This window comes from Ctenopharyngodon idella, chromosome 3 (assembly GCF_019924925.1).
Source record: "Ctenopharyngodon idella isolate HZGC_01 chromosome 3, HZGC01, whole genome shotgun sequence".
NCBI lineage: Eukaryota > Metazoa > Chordata > Actinopteri > Cypriniformes > Xenocyprididae > Ctenopharyngodon > Ctenopharyngodon idella.
The window spans coordinates 9,038,729-9,058,827 of NC_067222.1; the positions used below are offsets into that span (position 1 = coordinate 9,038,729).

The 20,099-nt window shown below is 36.9% G+C and overlaps 1 protein-coding gene and 1 pseudogene across 1 annotated transcript; one reads left to right on the top strand and one right to left on the bottom strand.

Moving 5' to 3' along the window:
* Positions 1-1,058: 1,058 nt before the first annotated feature.
* LOC127509980 (GTPase IMAP family member 7-like) lies at positions 1,059-5,557 on the bottom strand (annotated as a pseudogene).
* A 241-nt stretch (positions 5,558-5,798) lies between these two features.
* LOC127510003 (GTPase IMAP family member 9-like) lies at positions 5,799-18,266 on the top strand. Its single transcript, XM_051889479.1, has 3 exons — positions 5,799-6,057; positions 9,620-9,655; positions 9,808-18,266. Exons 1-3 carry the CDS (start codon positions 6,024-6,026, stop codon positions 10,647-10,649), a joined length of 912 nt encoding a protein of 303 aa, XP_051745439.1. The 5' UTR covers positions 5,799-6,023; the 3' UTR covers positions 10,650-18,266.
* Positions 18,267-20,099: the final 1,833 nt, after the last annotated feature.

Sequence of the window (20,099 nt, forward strand, 5' to 3'; positions counted from 1 at the left end):
CTGGGAGTCGCAGTCTGATTCTAAAACAGTTCTTGATCTTTTTTTTCTTATTGATTAGTCTTATTAATAAAACTGTTGTATTATTTAATTACATATGTAATTATAAGTACTTTTTAAAATAATTACATTTACAAACAAAAATTTAATTAAAACAGTTGCATGTTAAGAATTTTACATAAACCGTTGTGCTGCTTAATAATAATTTGTGATCATTTTTTCAGGATTTTTTGATAAGTAGGAAGTTAAATGAATAGCATGTGTTAGATTTATTGAAACATTTATTCTTTTGTAACATTGTAAATGTCTTCACTGTCACTTTTGATCAATTTAATGCATCCATTAAGTATTAATTTTTCACTTTTTCAGTCTTACCACCAATATTTGAATGGTGTCACGGTTTACACAAAAATATGCATTGATCATAAATACATAAGGGACTCTTTTCATATACTACTTCTCACCAGAATATAGTAGGAAATATGCATTCAGATTGATTAGCTGGTTCAGGTGTGTTGGAGCTGAATTCTGCAGGTCTGTAAACCTCCTTCTTGCTTTAAAGGTACAATAAAAAGTTGATTATGAATCAAATATGTATGGATCATTTGACTCAACATGTCCAGTCACTTTGTTTCATGAAGAATAAAGTAAAATATTGTTTAGTAAAATATTAAATATGATTGTTCATTCTTCAGGAATATATTTAATACTGTATGTAAAACTATTTGTATTTAATTGAAACCAGCTTAAATGGATAGTTCATCCAAAAATAGAAAGGAAGTCAATGGCTAGCACTGACTGTCTGGTTACCAACATTCTTCACAATATCTTCTTTTGTGTTCAGCGGAACAAAGAAACTCATACAGGTTTGGAACGACATGAGGATAAATAAATGATGATGGATTTTTCATTTTTGGGTGAACTCTCCCTTTAAACCCAACAAAACTTGTAACTTGTACATCCAAATAGCTATTCATTCATTGAAGATACTGCTGGTTTATTACATTCTGCACAGTGAACCGTCTGTGCATCCATTTATTATAATCATCCATAACCAAACATTTCTAAATCAATATAAAATTTTATTATGCAAACTCCAGAACAGTGGAACCCCAACACCCCCCAGTGTTCCTCTCAATAATGTAGCTGATAACCCTGCTGGACCCACAAAACACCCAGTGATCCCTCCAGCAGCACAACCACACATGATTTCCAGCAGATCAGATTTCAGATGTTCTTCAGTGAATCTCCTGATCCTGTGATTGTTGTATATCTGTGTGCAAACAGCTCCTGAAGCGGCTCCTGTCACTGCTGATAACACACCTCCAGCACAGCCATACAGAAATGATTTAACATCAAATGAACCTTCATTCCTCATATTAACACAACCCAGAGCAAACACAATGACAACACTGACTGCATACAGGTATTTGGGCTTCATAAATCTCAGCAGAAATACTCTGAGCGACTGATTTTTAAACATCTGTAAAGTGTAGCAGCTGTTTTCATTGTCAGACACCATTCGTTGGATCTTCATCAGGAGTTTGGTGACCTGATCTCTGTTGTTCAGATCTTTGTTGTTCAGCAGGTGAAATCTCCCTCCATACTCCTCTGTTAGTTTGGACAGCTCTGCGTTTCGTCTTATTAGTTGATCAAGTGATTCATTCTGAAGCTCATCTCCATGTGTGAAGAGGACAAATGTGTGTTTCATGGCCTTCTGTCCAAACATCTGCTTGAGTAAGAACAGGGTATCATCATCTTGCTGAGTGAAAGTGTGTAAAGGGAGAACCAGAAGGATCACATGGATTCCCGGAGAGCAAATTTTCAGTCCTCTCTTTAACTCCACAGATCAATATCAGCTGAATTAAAGAAGTTTGGTGTGTCCAGTACAGTAATTCTTCAGTTTGACACTTCAGCCGTGTTTTTTTGGCACCTGTCAGTGATGGAGGTCAGGCTCCGCCTGGATGGAAACACATTTTCTCCCAGGATAGTGTTTCCAGAAGCGCTCACTCCTGAACCTGTTTTACCAATCAGGAGAATCCGAAGATGGTCGACGGTTCGCTGCATCACTGAAAACCACAAAACATATTTCATATTTATAAGTATTATTATTCTTTGTTAAGTTTAAGCTACATGTTCCAGGATATTACATTCTTAAAAATGAACAGCAAAATATTCAGTCTGCAGGGGCGATTTCTTCATTAGGGACGCATTTTTTTCAATCACATTCAGTGTTACGCTAGCTGTCACTGCTCTAGACTGTTTGTTCTGCCTCTGGCTATATAGTCCAATCAGTGCCGAGTCATGTTCTGTGGAGTCACCGAGAATCGCCCTGATTGCTCTCATTGACTTCCATTCAAAGAACTTTTTTTCGAAATGCACGCACTGCAGTGCAATCTCTATGGGTTCTGGGAGGGTTAGCACTAACATGCTTTTGTCATCATACGTAACCTTAACTTGTGCAGCGATTGGTGGGAACACACATCCCAGATATCGGGGCCTCATCAGGGCCAAATATGGCACATATGGCTCAGTTCTGGCAGCGGTAAAGGTCATATGGGCTGTATCTGGCCCACAAACATCAAGCCGGTTTTAGTGTGAGTTGTGGCTTGCTGTGTATGGCCCAGATGTTGCCATGTGACCTTTACCGCTGCCAGAACTGAGCCATATGTGCCATAGTTGGCCCTGATGAGGACCGGATATGCATGCTGTTGCCAGAAGACTGTGGGAGATATGGCCCACTACTGGACCTGATGTCATTTGCTATCTGGGATAGCTCTATTAATAATCTTTAGGCTGAAGTGACATTCAATCATTTCCTCAGTGCATAACTTACATTTCACAGACATATCCTCCATCTGTAAATGTGGACGAGCCTTTGCAAGCACAAACTTCCGTGAACGAGCACTGCTATGCGCGCCAAACAGACTAAAATAATTGTGACTAAAATATACATTTTGCTAAAATATTTGTTGTTGAATATTTGTTTTTGTTGACAAGCACAAATGTGCCATATGTAGAACTTCAAACCTACTACAACTAAGTGTATTTTTATGACAGCAGTAACTGTAAAATGACTGTTGTAGGGTAATCAAAATAGCCTAATAATTAGTCTGTGCTTTTATTTTTTTGTTTTGTTTTGTTTTTTTAGTTTAGTGAATTTAACTTCTGCTTTAAAAAACATTATTTTGTTTTCAGATTGTAATGTTACAATGTTAGATATGCGATTGGACCCCTTTTTTTGCATATAATATAGCATAGACCAGGGGCGATTCTAGGGTCAGAGCTTTAGGGGTGCTGAGCACCCAATGAGCCCCACTGCCACCACCCACCCTCTTTTCACACAAAAACAAAAAATATGTCTATTGAAAAATAACTATCATTTTAACATTGATTCAACTAACTCCAAAATCCAGATTTTTTTTCTTCTTTTTTTTTTAGACCTTTTCAGAACAACAGCTTAATTGTGAGAGTTCACACAGACAGCCCCCTGTAACAAACACAAAACCTTCTTCACTCAGCTGGTTTTCCTGACCATTAACTCGATGTGCCTCCTTTTGTATCAGCAGTCATCAGATTGGTTAGATTAGATTCAACTTTATTGTCATTGAACAAAGTAACAGGTACTTGGACAACAAAATGTAATTCATCTTCTGTAAATTATTTACAAATGGCCATCTCTAACATATCTGGTTGCACGCCTGTCTGAACTTTCATAAACCAATATAAGTCATCAATAAATAATAATAAAACAAGCTTCACATCAAGAGCAAAAAAAAAGAAAAAGAAAAAAAAAGAAGGTAAAACCAAAAAGTCCAAAATATCCAGATTATTTACAGAGGTCTTGAAAATACTTAGAAAGTAAATATATATAAAAAAGAAAGAGAGGGAAATCTTTGAAGTACTTCCCCTGAATCCCCATTTGGCTCTACTTTGGGAGAGTTAATCTATGTCGCCGCACTTTGAGGGTGGCAAACCTGTCAATGACCCTTTGGTGTTCAATTTTTTCAAGCAACTCCTTCTGAATAGACATCACAGCTAGGTGCTGGAGTCTGCTTTGGCCTGTGGTCGTCCTGAGCCATGTATGGAGCCGACGCAAGGCACTAAAAGACCGCTCACATATTGTCAAAGCAACCTGCATAACAGCTTTCAGTGAAGGGAACATTTCCGAATCTAGGAGTTTGTACACTGCTAGCATGTCCTGAACTGTACCAGCCTCACACTTTTTTGCAACTATCACTTCATCTGACTTAAGTTCAATATGGTAATGCAGAGCCAGTGCTGTCAGATGAGGCTCAGACAAGAAATGACAAGAAGGTTGGACTGCATGCCTGAATTCCATTGAGCACATCCTCATTCACACCAGAAAAACACCTCTCAAGTTCACAGATCATTCGGTCCAGACAAGGAAACAAAAGTTTCCTCTTGAGATCTTGAGATCTCCATCGTGGGTTTGAAATAAATAAAAAAATAAAAGCAGGGGACCATTGCCTAGATAAGTAATTTGATACAACAACAGCTGGTTTGCATTATCTGTTACTTTAGCTTGCTTAACACTTTTCAGAAGAAAAAAAAAAAAAAACAAAACAAAACAAGACAGAGGTCATTATGGACTGTCCCTAGTCTCACACCTGAATCTGTGTTTTTTCTTTTAAAGAACTGTCGTATGTCCATTGCTCACTGGCAGGCCACACACACACACACACGCACGCACACGCACGCACACACACACACACACACGCACACACACACACACACAGAGAGAGAGAGAGAGAGAGAGTAATGCTAGGAGTTCAGGAGTTAAGCCTGGTTCAGGTTAAATCCTCTGTGTGTGAGGAATGAATAAATATAGCAAAAGAAAAACATTAAACTTTCTTTTATTGTCTAGTTTGATAGTCAGCCACAACTGAAAAATAACAGATATAAATCTAGGAATGAATAACAATTCATTTAAAAAGCCACAGTGATACTGGTGGTATACAGTGATATGTCGTTTGTTTTCACTCTGGTTTCCATGACGACTGACCAGAAAAGACGCACGTGACTCCATGTTTACATGACTCCCGATTGTTAAAATGAGTATCAAATTAACGATAAACTTTAACAACAGAGACACACGTACGCACTACACAGGTACGCAGTTTATTTGTCGCGCTGCTGTTTTTGTTTCATGCTCTAGCAGTTAATAAACAGAACTGCAGGCGTCTTGCGGAAGAACATTGTAACCGGCGCTACTTCTCTCCGTTCATGACTATGGACGAGTCACCCAGGTCCTGTGCTACTCCACAGCGGCGGCGACCCGCTGGACTAAAATAGTCCGAAAATAAACACTTATTATAGGTGTACCATGGTGATTCAGGATACTGACTCCAGTACTCACCGATATGGTTTCGGAATCGGAACAACTCTAGGTAAAAGGAAAGAAGTGTGAGACACAGCTTTGGAGCAACTTAGTTGATTCACAACACTACATAACGGGTTCTCACTCTGCGTGTGTTTCGCGCTGGATGACGGTCGTGCTGAGCGGTGCAGGTACAGAGGAGAAGTAGAAGAAGAGAAGAGGAGGACACCATTTGCTAAGGGGGATGTTTTCATTTTCATCCTTAACACATACATTTTAAACCACAAACTACGGAGTATGTTTTGGACATTATTTAACCTTGTAAAAGACAAACAAAAATTGTAGAATAACAACAATTCTTACTCCAAGTTTCAGGGTGCTGAGCTCCTTTTTAGGGGTGCTGAAGCACCCCTAAAATGGGGCTAGCCTCGCCCATGGTCACAACTGAAGAGCATGAGGTCTCAAAGTGGGTGTTTCTGTATATGAGGGTGTTTGTATATCATGTATACTGTTTGTATTGTAATATGTGTATATTGTTAATACAGTGCATGTGTCTATTGTGTATAGGCTATATTGTATACTTGTTATCCACACTGTTACGCTGTGGAGACTGCAGATTTTCCTCACCTTTAGACTGTTGTGAAAATGAAGTGATTTGTTACATCAGCTCAGTTATCTCCTATGCATGTCGTCCTCAAGCGCCACAAAAGAGACAAAAGGTAGGTTAACTCTATCTTTATTTTAAGATTATTATTTTTAATCTTAATAATTATACTATTTGACAATATACTGTATTACATTTAAGTGGATGCCCCTACCTCAAATGTGGCAGACTGCAGCATTGCTTTTCATTTGAAGTGTTTCGTTTTGTTGATTTTCAGTGGAAACGTTTATGCAAATGCATTTATGTGATATCCTCACCCTGTTCCGTATATGTTTTTTCATGTCACAATGCTACTATGCTGAGAGTTATTCATGTCAAGTTTATAAGGGAGTACTGTATAGTGCGCTGGGTGATATTTATTGCTATACGGACACTTTCGGTTTCAACGTGCCGGTTATGTTTGCATAAACGATGACAGCGCCCTATTGCATAGTATTTTACCACTGAAAGTTAATACTCTATACTGTAGCTATGTATACTATAACATTTTATAGTGCAATTTGATGTATAGTGTGATTTAATTTATAGAACAGTCAAGACATGTTATGCTGATTTTTTCTTTATTTATGTTTTATTGTAGTACCACACATCTACCCACAAATTCTCAAACTCCCACTCATGTACCTCTTCATAAACATCTTCAGTGTTCAATAAACCCCTTTGATTTAATCTGATTGCCTTGATCCATTCCTGTGTTCTGATTGAGACACCAAGAGGAAGGCTAGAGGCATTAGAATCACCTTAGAATACAATCCTAGTTCAACTTAACAGTATTTTGTAATTAGTCGCATTTTTAAAGGATTAGTTCACTTTCAAATGAAAATTAGCCCAAGCTTTACTTACCCTCAAGCCATCCTAGGTGTATATAACTTTCTTGTTTCTGATAAACACAATCAGAGAAATATTAATAAATATCCTGACATGTCCAAGCTTTATAATGGCAGCGATAGGGAATGAGTAAGAGCTGAAGAAAGTGTCTCAATCCACATCCATCCATCATAAACGTACTCCACACGGCTCCAGGGGGTTAATAAAGGCCTTAAGAAGGGAAACAATGCGTTTGTGTAAAAAAAATCCATATTTATCAAGCTATGAAGTGAATTATCTCGCTTACGCATGAGCCGCCTTCCATATTCAACGTACGCATAAAGTCTTGCAGTTCACAATGCTTACACTACATCCTACGCCTTTCCTATTCAACTTATAAAGAAAATGTGAACTGGCATCACATCAGTTATATTTTCTTCATAAGCTGAATAGGGAAGGTGTAGGATGTAGTGTAAGCATTGTGAACTGCAAGAGTTTTACACTTTATGCGTACGTTGAATATGGAAGGCGGCTCATGCGGAAGCGAGATAATTCACTTCATAGCTTGATAAATATGGATTTTTTTTACACAAACGCATTGTTTCGCTTCTTAAGGCCTTTATTAACCCCCTGGAGCCGTGTGGAGTACGTTTATGATGGATGGATGTGGATTGAGACACTTTCTTCAGCTCTTACTCATTCCCTATCGCTGCCATTATAAAGCTTGGACATGTCAGGATATTTATTAATATTTCTCTGATTGTGTTCATCAGAAAGAAGAAAGTTATATACACCTAGGATGGCTTGAGGGTGAGTAAATCATGGGATAATTTTCATTTCAAAGTGAACTAATCCTTTAACCTCACTAACGAGAAAATGTCCACGAATTGCACTTCCTTAATGCATATAGCAATGCTATAAATGCCTAAACTTGATTAAATGTTTAGCTTAAATGGAACATAAGTTTCTTTGGATAAAAGTCAAGTGTGTGTCAGTGCATAAATGTATGTAATCTGACCAGTGAATCAAAATATATTATAGTTGGTGTTGTATTTAATATACACAAATGGTTATTTAATGTATGGAATGGAATACTTAAAGCTACAATATATAATTTTTTTGCAGTAACAACAAAACAACAAAAACACTAGGCCAGTGTTATATATTTTGTTCACTTGAGTACTTACAACATCTCAAGTGTTTGAAACTATTCGTAAATCGTGAGAAAATCCTGATTTTAACCAATCCGGGACGTGTGAGGAGTCGCCTGTCAATTGCGTCATACCCGCGTTACCCTCAGTTTCCGGTTTTATTTAGTAGAAACCATGGAAACACCAAAGACGCTTTAAAATATTACACGTTTTAATAGACAAGAGAACAACTGTTTTGATATGTTTATTGTTATAGCTCAACATGTTTAGTCTTATTTTAAGTCTTAGTTTAGTCGCAATTGACAGTTATCACTGTAAAGCTGCTTTGACACAATCTGCATTGTAAAAAGTGCTATATAAATAAAGGTGACTTGACTTGACTTATTGTTTAAAACTAGTTTTATTGATTTTTTGCGAGTACCATGCTTTACCATGCCTCAGAGAAAAACACTATTTTGTCAAGTAGCTAACATAGCATAATCAGATGCAGCTTTATTTTTAGTAACAGTAATACAGCATTTTCTCCATCATACAATACAATAATATGATAGTCTAAAATCGATCTATCTTAGTGCAGTGTGCAAGTGTCTCACAGCAGCCACCGAGTGAACGCACAGAGTAACGTTATAACATCATTTTCAACACACTCCAATGTATCTAATATGATAAACAGCACTGTTTTAACTCATACACTTGACCGGAAGAAATGTCGCCGGCGACTGTGGCATAATAAAAGTTCCACTGCTCACGAGGCCTGTGTCGCGTTCGTCTCTCATTATCAATCGCTCCAGCAACCTCGTTCAGCTCCAACATCACTCTCCCTGCTCTGGTTCATACTACAGTAATGTTAATAATCGCATCCATGGACATGAGTTCTTCTCGAGCCCGATCCAGATTCTTTTCCACTGGCTGTGAGGTGAAGACCACATCTCCCAAGATTCCGCATCCAAACGTGCCTTTGTTATAAGTAGGCGACCTCTAGCTGCGAAAAACATATTGTAGCTTTAATGGAACATTTTTTTTTTTTTTTAACTTTGTTGAATGAATTATTTAAGAAACTGATTATAAGCTATTTTCCTCTGTTTGATATGACGTGATAACTAAAATGTGTAATGAGAGATTAAATGCATGCAAATTTTGAAATAGGTTGAATAATGAATGGATTTCATCTACTCTGTTGTCTTGTTCAATTTAGTTGATTATATATATATACAGATTTTTTTTTGTTCCTTATCCTATGGTTTTGTAACATATGGACCGAAATAAAATAAATATGAACAAAAGTCATATATAAAATGATGGTTCATAAAGAGCATTTTTTGTCTGTACATAAGGTATTGTTTCAGTAAAATAACTAATATATTGCACCTCTATACTTTAATCTTTACTTAACATTCTTTGTCTTTATTCCTAATATCTTTATCTAAATTCCTTGAATTTATATCTTATCCTATATCTTTTTTTATTTAAAAAAAAAAAAAAAATCAAATAGAGTATTCCGCATCTTTCCAAAACAGTCTTTAAATTTTCCCAAGACATGTTTGATATAAAGATAAAAACAAAATTGAATGGTATTTGATCATATGATCTGACGTTGTTCTGCCAAACTACTACAACACAAAGATCTAGTATTAACTGAATGTCTCCTCATATTCATAGGGAGGAGGGGAAGCCTTGATATAGACATTCCAAATTGTGAGTATAAACATATACATATGTTCACAATATATGCATTTGTTTGCTTTATGATTTTAACTTAACATACTTTACAGATAGTTTATCTGCATGTAATCTTGCAATCTGTTTAATTTGTAATGACATGATATTATCTTCTCTCTCTTGTTCAGTCTCTTTGAGAAGGATGGTGTTGGTGGGAATGACTGGAGCAGGTAAAAGCTCTTCTGGAAACACAATCCTGGGCAGAGAAGCCTTCAGAGTCGCCAAAAGTGCTTCATCTGTTACTAAAGAGTGTGGGAAAGAGACCGGAGAAGTGGCTAGGAGAGAAATTACAGTGGTAGATACACCGGGTATGTTTGACACAGATATTTCAGAGGAGGAGCTTCTGAAACAGAAGATCAGTAAGTGTATAAACATGACGGCACCTGGACCTCACGCCATCCTCCTGGTCATTAAACTGGGTCCGTTTACTGAAGAGGAGAAGATGTCAGTGGAGAAGATCAGAGCCATATTTGGAGAAGAAGCAGATAAACACACAATCATCCTCTTCACTCATGGTGATAAGCTGACAGACAGCACTATTGAGAAACACATCAGTGAAGCCGGTGAAGACCTGAAAGAAATCCTGAGGCGCTGTGGGGGAAGATATCATGTGTTCAACAATAAAGACATGGAGGATCGTAATCAGGTTGTGGAGCTCCTGGAGAAGGTAGACGACATGGTTGCTGCCAGTGGAGGTGGATTTTACACCAATGACTCTTACCGGGAAGTGGAACTCGTGCTGAAAACTAAAGAAGAGGAACTTAGTCAAGAATATGAGGAGAAACTACAAAAGAAAAAGAAAGAACTGGAGTCCAGATTCACTGAAGAGAAGAAACTGGATGATATATTGAATGAGTACAAGCGTTATTATAAAGCAAAGCTCAAAGAGTTCAGACTGGAGGTAGAATGGACTTATACTCATGACAATATACTGATAAAGATCCTTACCAAGTTAAAAGGCCTCAGATAATTGTCGAATTTAAAGTCGGCATGAAATCAAAACCTATTTACAACCCTATTTACTTTGTTAGTGCATATTACTAGTCTTGTGGTAAACAATTAATCCGTGCAAGTTATTACACAGAAAAAAATGTTTGTCGTGGTAATCTTTAATCAAAATCTGAAAAGTTACTTCCGGTCTGGAATGGCGTTCCTTCCCAGATGACGTCAGTTTGACAGCTTGGGTTGAAAACGCTTAAACAACTCCCCTTCAACCGTTAGTCTGCTATGAGCAAGATATGGAGAGGAGGAGCGCTAAAGTAAAACCCTGCCCTCTATTCAATATTCCGTTTCACTTGGAAATACGTCACAACACTGGAGAAAAGTCGTTTGCAACTTCCGGTTCACGGGGACTTAAAAAAGAAAGAAAAAAAAAGTCAAATTTTGAATCACATTCCTGTTATATTGTCAGTCTTAAATCATAAGGCTTATGAAGAGTGTACAGTATTACTTGTAATTAACCATTTGTATGTAAATCTCGCTAGTGAGCAGGCTATACAATAGGTGGTGTTTTTAGTGTTTCAGGCAGGTTTTTGAGCCCGTAAGTCACGACTTCAAACCATGACTCGCGACTTTGTAGCGTTCCGGCAAAATCACGCCAAACTGCCTGAGCGCAAGGAATTGTGGTAGCTAGATGTAAACAAATCAGCATGGCAGACCATACAGGGCTTATGCTCATTTACAATAATTTCTATCGCCAAAGGTTCTTAATCCTTGCTTATTTGAGGGAAACAGAGGAGGGAAAATGGCTTTTAGTTTACATTATTTGTATATTTGGAAATGTATTTGGAATTAATTTATTCTTGCACTCAATGGACTGAAAACTAGCTAACGCTAGAATAGCTGCTGATAATGCATAACATTTGCAGATATGTGTACCACTTGCATAAACATCGCATCCGTAGGGGCTGCCATTGTTGTTTCACGGGCTTGGTGATGTCGAGGGCGGAACTGGGAGTACATCGATCTAGTACGATTTCACGGGTGGGAAGTCAGGGGTTTGACTGCTGTTCCAGTGCACTTTGAGGTGTAGAAGTTTGGAAAAACATGGGTTACGGGTTGCCTGGAACGCAGCATCAGTGCTTAGATGGCTAGAAGATTACGTCAGTATGCCACAGATGGGTGTGACTAACAGTTCTGGCGCAAACGACCCAAAAATGACAAACAAGCAAGCTGAAACTTCGGAGGAACGGGCCAAACTTCTCGCTTCATTAAAAAAGGACATTGCAACATGTTCACGATCAGAGTTTAAATTTACTCTTACAAGTGAGTTTGAGGACATTAAATCTGAAGTAAAGGCCGTTAAAACTGAAGTTGTCAGCAGAATTGACCTGTTACGCACTGATCTAGAATCCATTAGGAAAACGATAACTGAAATGGAAGAAGGCCTCAGCGCATGCTCTGATGAGATAACAGGTCTACACAAATCTGTGTGCAAGATGGAATCAGAGATTGCTAACCTGCAGGAAAAATGTCTTGACATGGAGTGACGAATGAGGAGATGCAGCGTTCGGTTAATGAATATTGCAGAGACACCGGGCTCAAGTACTCCTGCATCTGTCTCTAAACTGTTTAAGGAAGTATTAGGTATGGAAACTGAGATCCTAATTGACAGATTGCACCGTGAAACTCAACTCAAACAACCTGGCAGCAAAACCTCGAGTGATAGACACTAGCCAAGGCTGTGCACAAGTTCTCCGCTGGGCTAGGGAAATTGCTCCTCTGCAGTACAACGGAGCCAGGATATCCATATTCCCGTACTTTCCTCCAGCTGTGGAAAGTGCAAGAGCAGCATTTAATGAGGTCAAGAAATTACTACGAGGATGAGATGGCATTCGTTATGGTGTCCTTCATCCAGCCAAACTCCAACAGGTTTGAGAAAGAATATAAAGATGATTTAATGTGAAATCAAACCTCACTGTTATTAAGGATGTTTAACAGATGTAATAGGGCCTGGTCATGTTCTCCTGATAGTGTAAATGTATGTGTTTTTTTTTTTTTTTTTTTTCATTATTATTATTATTATTATAGAGTAAATTTACCAAAGCCATCAGACTATGAAGAACCTGTAATAATAAGCTAGGATGAAGCTGACACACTGATTATTAACATCGGTTAAGTTTCTCTTTTTGTAAATTATCCTGTTATAATAATCCGTTATTGTTAAAGGGTTAGTTCACCCAAAAATGAAAATTCTGTCATTATTTACGTTCTACCCCAATAAGACCTTCGTTCATCTTCAGAACACAAATTAAGATATTTTTGATAAAATCCGAGAGGTATCTGACTCGTCCATAGACAGCAATATAATCAACGCTTTCAAGATCCATAAAGGTATTAAAGACATTGTTAAAACAGTATAAACAGTATATATACATATATATATATATATATATATATATATTTGCAAAAAGCAATTCACATGTGCAAAATAAAATTATATATTCATAAAATACATTTCACAAATGCAAGACACAACTCGTAGATATGCAACTGTGCACAAAAAACTTTTGAATGTTTAAAATTTATGAGTTTATCCTTGATTTGTGTGTGTGTATTTTTGAGACTTCCTTGGCAGCGCTTTCCCCTCACCAGGGCTGCGTTCAGCCCCGACGAAATGTTGCGAAATGTTTTTTAAACGGAAACGGTGGTGCGTTGAACACTCCGTTCTGATGACGCAAGAGTTGCTACTATGGCAGCTGAGAAGGCCATTCTTTGTGTTCTTTTTGAAGAATTTTCGGAGGCTGATGAAATCGGTGTAAATATATACGTGTTTAATACTGCAAAAAAACGCTCGATGTTACAGTCACTGCGCTTGCCGTCCAGAATAAAGAGAACATCCCAATCGAGTGAAGGGATTTGTGGAAAATGTGGTTCCTAATTATTGTGATCCAACATTTGCCTCGCATTTCAGGATGAAAAGAAAAACATTTCAGATGAAGGATAATCTCTGAGACTGTTATGATCTATATTATTTTTATTGTGAGTATTAGGCTTATCATTAATGCTGATTACTGTTGTTGTGCTATGATATTGTAATTACCATTATATAATCAAAGGAGTATAGAAAGTTTATGAAAGTATCACTCCAAAATACAATAGCAAAGCATAGTATTTTTATGTAACATTCATACCCATTGTGCGAGCTGTCTCTTTAATACCGCGTGGTTTATATACATGTTGTTGCTGATTGGGCTGACATTTCTGATACACCCACCAAACAAGAGAAAACGTATCTCAAACCCGTTGCACACCGTTTCCAGGAAACATGTCGTTCAACCAGGAAACCGTAGCAAAACGTTGCGCACCGGTTTGAGCTTGAACGTGCCCCTGGATCAGTTGTACTGTTTAGCCAATCAGATTTAAGCTTATCAATCGACCAATCATAATCACATGAGGGCCTACACTGTAAAAAATGAATGTGATTTTAACAGTAAAATATTGTAAAAACGCTACGGAAAAAATTGTAAATAGGTTAACAGTAAGTTCCAGTACTATATACAGGGAAAAACTGTAAAAGCTCTTACCAGACATTTTATGTAATTTTCACAGTAAAATGCTGTAAATTTTACAATTTTTAGAAGTAAAAAAGAACAAATCAATGTATAATTTACAGTCAAAAATGAATGTTTATTGCATTATGTAAGTGTTGTGGGTTACCATGATGGTGTTTTGCGTTTGCGTGAATGACTCGTGGAAAAGCTATTTGTGATGAACTCTGATTCTTCATGTGGCTTTCTCTTTTACCACCTGCATTATTATGGTGGTTGTCAGTATATGTTAAAGTTACAAAACAGATTTTAGTAGTAGTGTGCATTGTTGAATTTACTTGTTTACATTCAAATTTTCTTGTTTGTAAATTACAGTTTTATACTGTAAAACTGACAGTTTGTTCTGTAAATGTGTTTACAGTTTTTCTGTATTTTTTACAAAATTATTCTGGCAACCACAGCTGCCAAAATTATTTTGTAAAAACTACGGAATATTTTTTACAGTGTACCTCTGTGTTACGTCATCAGCTTAAGACCACAGTTCATGTTATGGCTGAGCACTGAGAGGTCTGTGCAGTTTGATCGGTTCATTTCTATTTACTGAAGTTAAAGAAGTTCAGTTGAAGCTAAAATTTATTAACTGCACTTCAGTCCATGTGTGAATATAAACATTTATAGTATTGTAGTATATATAGTATTGATGGATTCTTATGTTTACATCAAAAAGAATTATTCATGTGCATACCACACAACGTTAGGATTTAAGATTCATAAAATGAGATGAGATGTTGAATTATGGGTGCAACGGATCGTAGTTGATCCGTGATCTGTACAAATCAGGCCTCATGGTTCGGAATGCACGTGATTCGCAGATTAACTGCATTTAGCCATTATTAGTGAATCTTACCAATTTAAAACACTCAAGCATTTTTAAACAATTCAAATGCCAAGAAGAGGCAAAATTCACCATCACACGTCGTTTTCTGTGCACTCAAAGCACGCGTGTTTACAGAGGTGCATTTGAGATGGTGCACGAACACATAATCAAGCTCTGTTTCGCGACTCCTTGAGCTCGAACTGACGCGTGTGCCATGTCTCAAAATGGGTTAAGACATGCTTTTTTTGGGTGTTAAATAATGGCGCAAATACCAGTAAATTGATGAGTGCTATCATTAGTAAATTGCGTTGTGATTGATTTTAATACTCCTACAAATGCATATGCAATAAGGTCAGCCGCAAAAACAACTCAGTCCATGCCTTTTCAGTGCTAATTTTGCACTGTGTGTCTTTAGAAAATTCTGCCTTTAGAAAAGTGTTTTTAATGAGGGTTTGCGCTGGCGCAAGCAGTTTGTAAGTCTGGCCCATAAAGTCTTAATTGTGAAACTGGATCACAGAACCGGTCATAAGGGTCAATTTTTTGAAATTAAGATTTAAACATCATCTGAAAGCTAAATAAATAAGCTTTCCATTGATGTATGGTTTGTTAGGATAGGACAATATTTGGCCTGAAAATCAATGTATTGTTGGCTCCTGCTACTAACATACCTGTGTGACTGGTTTTGTGGTCCAGGGTCACAACTGAACCTAAACAGCTGAAAAATCAGATGTGTTTTGGTTCCATGCATGTAGTGACAGCAGCCTAAAAATAACTGCCATGTCATGAATTGTCCAACAACAAAATATAGCTTTAACAATGATTAATCTATATTTTATTAATACAGTGAACACTGAGCATGCAGTGCAATTACAATTATATTTATATTTATTATATTTCTATACCTGAACACTAGGCTACTGTTAGACCTATTTGTAACTGTTCTATGGTATCTTTCTGTTTTAATTTGTGTAGCCTATTCTTATTTTTACTGTGTTCATTTGTCTTTAATAATGTTTGAACTTTATTAGTTAGGAGTTTTTGCTGTGGTATCAAAGTACTTAAAGTGTTCTTTAAGTAACAGATGGGAAGCAAAGTTAAATTTGTGTTAAAACCATCCATTTTCATGTATGTATGTATGTATATTGCCTATGTATTTATTAATTTATTTATTGGCTGATCCGAACAATGATCCGATCTGTGTCTCGATAACTGTAATATGATCTGAACTGTGAGTTTTGTGATCTGATGCACCACTATGTTGTTTATAAACAGACGATTTACTGGTGTGCGATAGATATCGTCATTGTTTTATTAATATGATATCAATGAGGAAAAAATTATTTGTGTTGTTTTTCCTGTATAATATATACAGGAATCATAATATATGCAGATATAGTATGTGAATTACTATTCTTATAAGAGCATTACAAAATCATGTGAAAATGCCAACGTATTTAGATAATTCTCACTCTTTGCCTTACAAATATAATACATTTGAATTCAAACATGCCTGTATGGCCTTATGCGATTCCATTATGGTACAATGTTGCCTTGAGGCAACACACAGTTTTTCGTTATTTTCTCTAAAACATTTGATGATATATAATGTAAAGTTCTTAAAAATACTTCTTTACTTGCCAGTGAAGGTGACTCGTATTTTTTGTGGGTGATTAAATGGATACAAACAAGTGAAAAAAGCACTTTTCATTGGAGAAAATATGGAGTCATGTGACATGTGCACCTGTGCTGAAACAGGACACAAAACGGACCCCTATTGGTCTTTTTTGCACTTTTATTGATTAGTAATTGAGTTATTCTGTCCTGAGATATGTTTGATCAATCAATTGGTGCATTATTTTATTAAAAATGTATTACTTAAATAGACCGTGTTGCCTGGAGGCAACACCGTACCACTGTGCGATCTGAAATTATCGAATATGTCCCTCACTTCACAAAAACACACATAGAGACTGCACACATACACTATGCTATACGTGATATACCCTGTGTCTCAATCAGCTCCCTATAGGCTGTGAATCAGTGTACTGTGGAAATGAATGTGGCCGACTCCCTGATCAGTGCCCTGACTACTGAACAAGGAGCTGATTGAGATGCACCCATAGTCTAGTACTTTAGACTAGCGCTTGCACATTTAGATACTTTCACTGCGTGATAAAGTCTATTAAAATGCATTTAGAATGCACAAAAATACCTCTTTATATAATTTATATTTATATCATTTATATCACATGAAGAGTGCCAATTTTTTTCTCCAAATATCAGCATTTTATTCAAGTTCAGTAAATAAAGAAGTTAATATTAAGTGACTGTGACACAATATTGCCTGTTTTTGCTCTATTTTGCCACAGAAAATAGCTAACATAATGGTAATGAACAGCTAACATTAACAGTGACTTGCTGCCACATTCAAAGTATCTTTTCTTTTTTTTAAATAATTTAAAAATATAAATATTCAATGGTTTGTTTAAAACATTTATGCATTTAGGTTATTCATTTATGTCACCTCTGAGCTGCATTAAACAGTCATGCATTTAAATGCCACTGCAGATGCAGCTTCTGTGTTTCCTCTGCTTTGTAAAGATGAATTCTGTTGATACTGATTTCATTTGATTGGCAACAGCCCTATTGTGTCTTATTATTCTGAATTTATTAATTGAAATGTAAGAATTTGACAAAAAAGATGATGCATATATTTATTTAGGTTTAAAAATGACTTTATCAATTGGTAAAAATGCCCATAAAAGGTAAAAATTAATTTCATTTTATTGGAAAAGATCATATTTTTCACACGGTCTCTTGTAGCATTTTGTTTGTTGTACCTGTATGTCCTGTCCTGTACACCACCAGCCAACTGATGATGATAATGTATGTAATGACGTGCACACACTGGAGAACATTTATGTTTCATCTTTTTTGTTTTAAGCTGCATATATAGGTAGATTTATTGTTTTAGATTTCCAAGGCAGATGAATGAATTAAGTTGCAGAGACAACCAGTACCTTGATGTTATTCTTACTGTAATTCTTTCAAAACAGTCAAGTTGCAAGCATCATGTATTGTTATTCATTTGTATCCTGCTGACTATATGTCCACGCTCAAGGAATAAAGCCCTGCTATGCATTATTAAATGTTCTTCTTTTATGTCAGAGTTAAAGGGTTAGTTCACCCAAAAACGAAAATTCTGTCATTATATATTCACCCTCATGCCGTTCCACACCTGTAAGACCTTCGTTCATCTTCAGAACACAAATTAAGATATTTTTGATGAAATCCAATGGCTCAGTGAGGCCTCTATTGCCAGCAACATAATTTACACTTTCAGATGCAGAGAAAGCTACTAAAGACATATAAAACAGTTCATGTGACTACAGTGGTTCAACCTTAATATTATAAAGCAACAAGAATACTTTTTGTGTGCCAAAAAAAACCGAAATAACGACTTTATTCAACAATATCAAGTGATGAGTGATTTCAAAACACTGCTTCATGAAGCTTTGAATCTTTTGTTTTAAATCAGAGGTTCGGAGCACCAAAATCACATGATTATAGTGAATGAGGCTTTGTTACGTTATAATTGTTTCGAAACGTTTCGAAATTTCAATGGTTCACGTGACTTTGGCAGTTTGATACGAGCTCTGAACCACTGATTCGAAACAAAAGATTCGTAAAGCTTCAAAGCTTCATGAAGCAGTGTTTTGAAATCGCCCATCACTAGATATTGTTGAATAAAGTTGTTATTATTTATTTTTTTTGCCACACAAAAAGTATTCTCATCACTTCATAACATTAAGGTTGAACCACTGTAGTCACATGAACTGTTTTAAATACGTCTTTAGTACCTTTCTGGGCATCTGAAAGTGTTAATTGTCTTGCCGTCAATGCAGGCCTCACTGAGCCATCGGATTTTATCAAAAATATCTTAATTTGTGTTCTGAAGATAAATGAATGTCTTACGGGTGTAGAATTAATGACATAATTTTTCATTTTTGAATGAACTAACCCTTTAAAAGATTCAAAGACATTTGCTATATTTGATGTTTTATTAATTTGAACGTTTCTGAATAAAATCTGTATAAAATCACTTGGCCATGATTAATTATATTGTTCCTGTTACATATGAAGATCATGAACTGGCAATCTCGAGTATGAAGGAGCACAACATTCAGTACAGAGAAAAATACGTCTCTTCCACAGTTGTGACTTACTAACAGTTTGACTTAAGTTCTTCAGTCACAGGTCATTCTACTGGAACCACAATTCATGGCCAGTCAGGGGTGTTGGTAGTGTTTCAGTCAGTGTCTTCTTTTTTTTTTTTTTTTTTTAAGTAGATAAAATGTTTATGGCTAAATGAAAAATATAAGTGCAATACATCAGGTGAAAAGTTAACAAATGCGTTCAATCCAGTCATCTCTCTGTCACTGTCACAGAGACGAACTCCGTGGTTCTCTCCTCTGGCCATCGGAGGGAGCCATCACCGGAATACTAACACACACGCATACACTTGCACTACATTTCCCATAATCCCGTACCTTGGACTGATTACACCACCAGTTGTAACCCATAACCCGGACTATAAAAGACTGCCACTCACCTCTGCACCGCGAAGTCTTGTTTTGCCTAGGTGGACATTACTGAGCATTTATACCCTGTCTGATTGCCTGTTGCTGACTACGTGTGACCCTGTTGCTCGACCCTTGCTGCCTGCCCTTTGATACTTGCCTGGTTACTGTTCTGTGAGTGATATCTGCCTGTCCTGACTCTTTGCCTGTTATCTGACCACGATGCTGCCTGCCTCTGCCATTTCTGTTCGCCCCTGTCTGACCCAGCCTGTACGACCACTCTGTTTAAATAAAGCACGCAAATGGATCCCAGTCTAAGTGATGATTCGTTACAGAAGACTTCGCCAACTCCAGATCCAGCTGCTTTCTCTCACCTGTGTGCCACCATGTCTGCTCAGGCCAGTCAGCTGGCCGCTCACCAGCACCAGCTCAACCGTCTCACAAGCCTCACGGAAGAACTGGTGAAAGCACTC

Coding starts and splice junctions, on each gene's coding strand:
- LOC127510003 (XM_051889479.1), top strand. CDS start 6,024: ATGTCGTCCTCAAGCGCCACAAAAGAGACAAAAG. Junction 6,058..9,619: donor CGCCACAAAAGAGACAAAAG/GTAGGTTAACTC, acceptor TCATATTCATAG/GGAGGAGGGGAAGCCTTGAT. Junction 9,656..9,807: donor TGATATAGACATTCCAAATT/GTGAGTATAAAC, acceptor TCTCTTGTTCAG/TCTCTTTGAGAAGGATGGTG.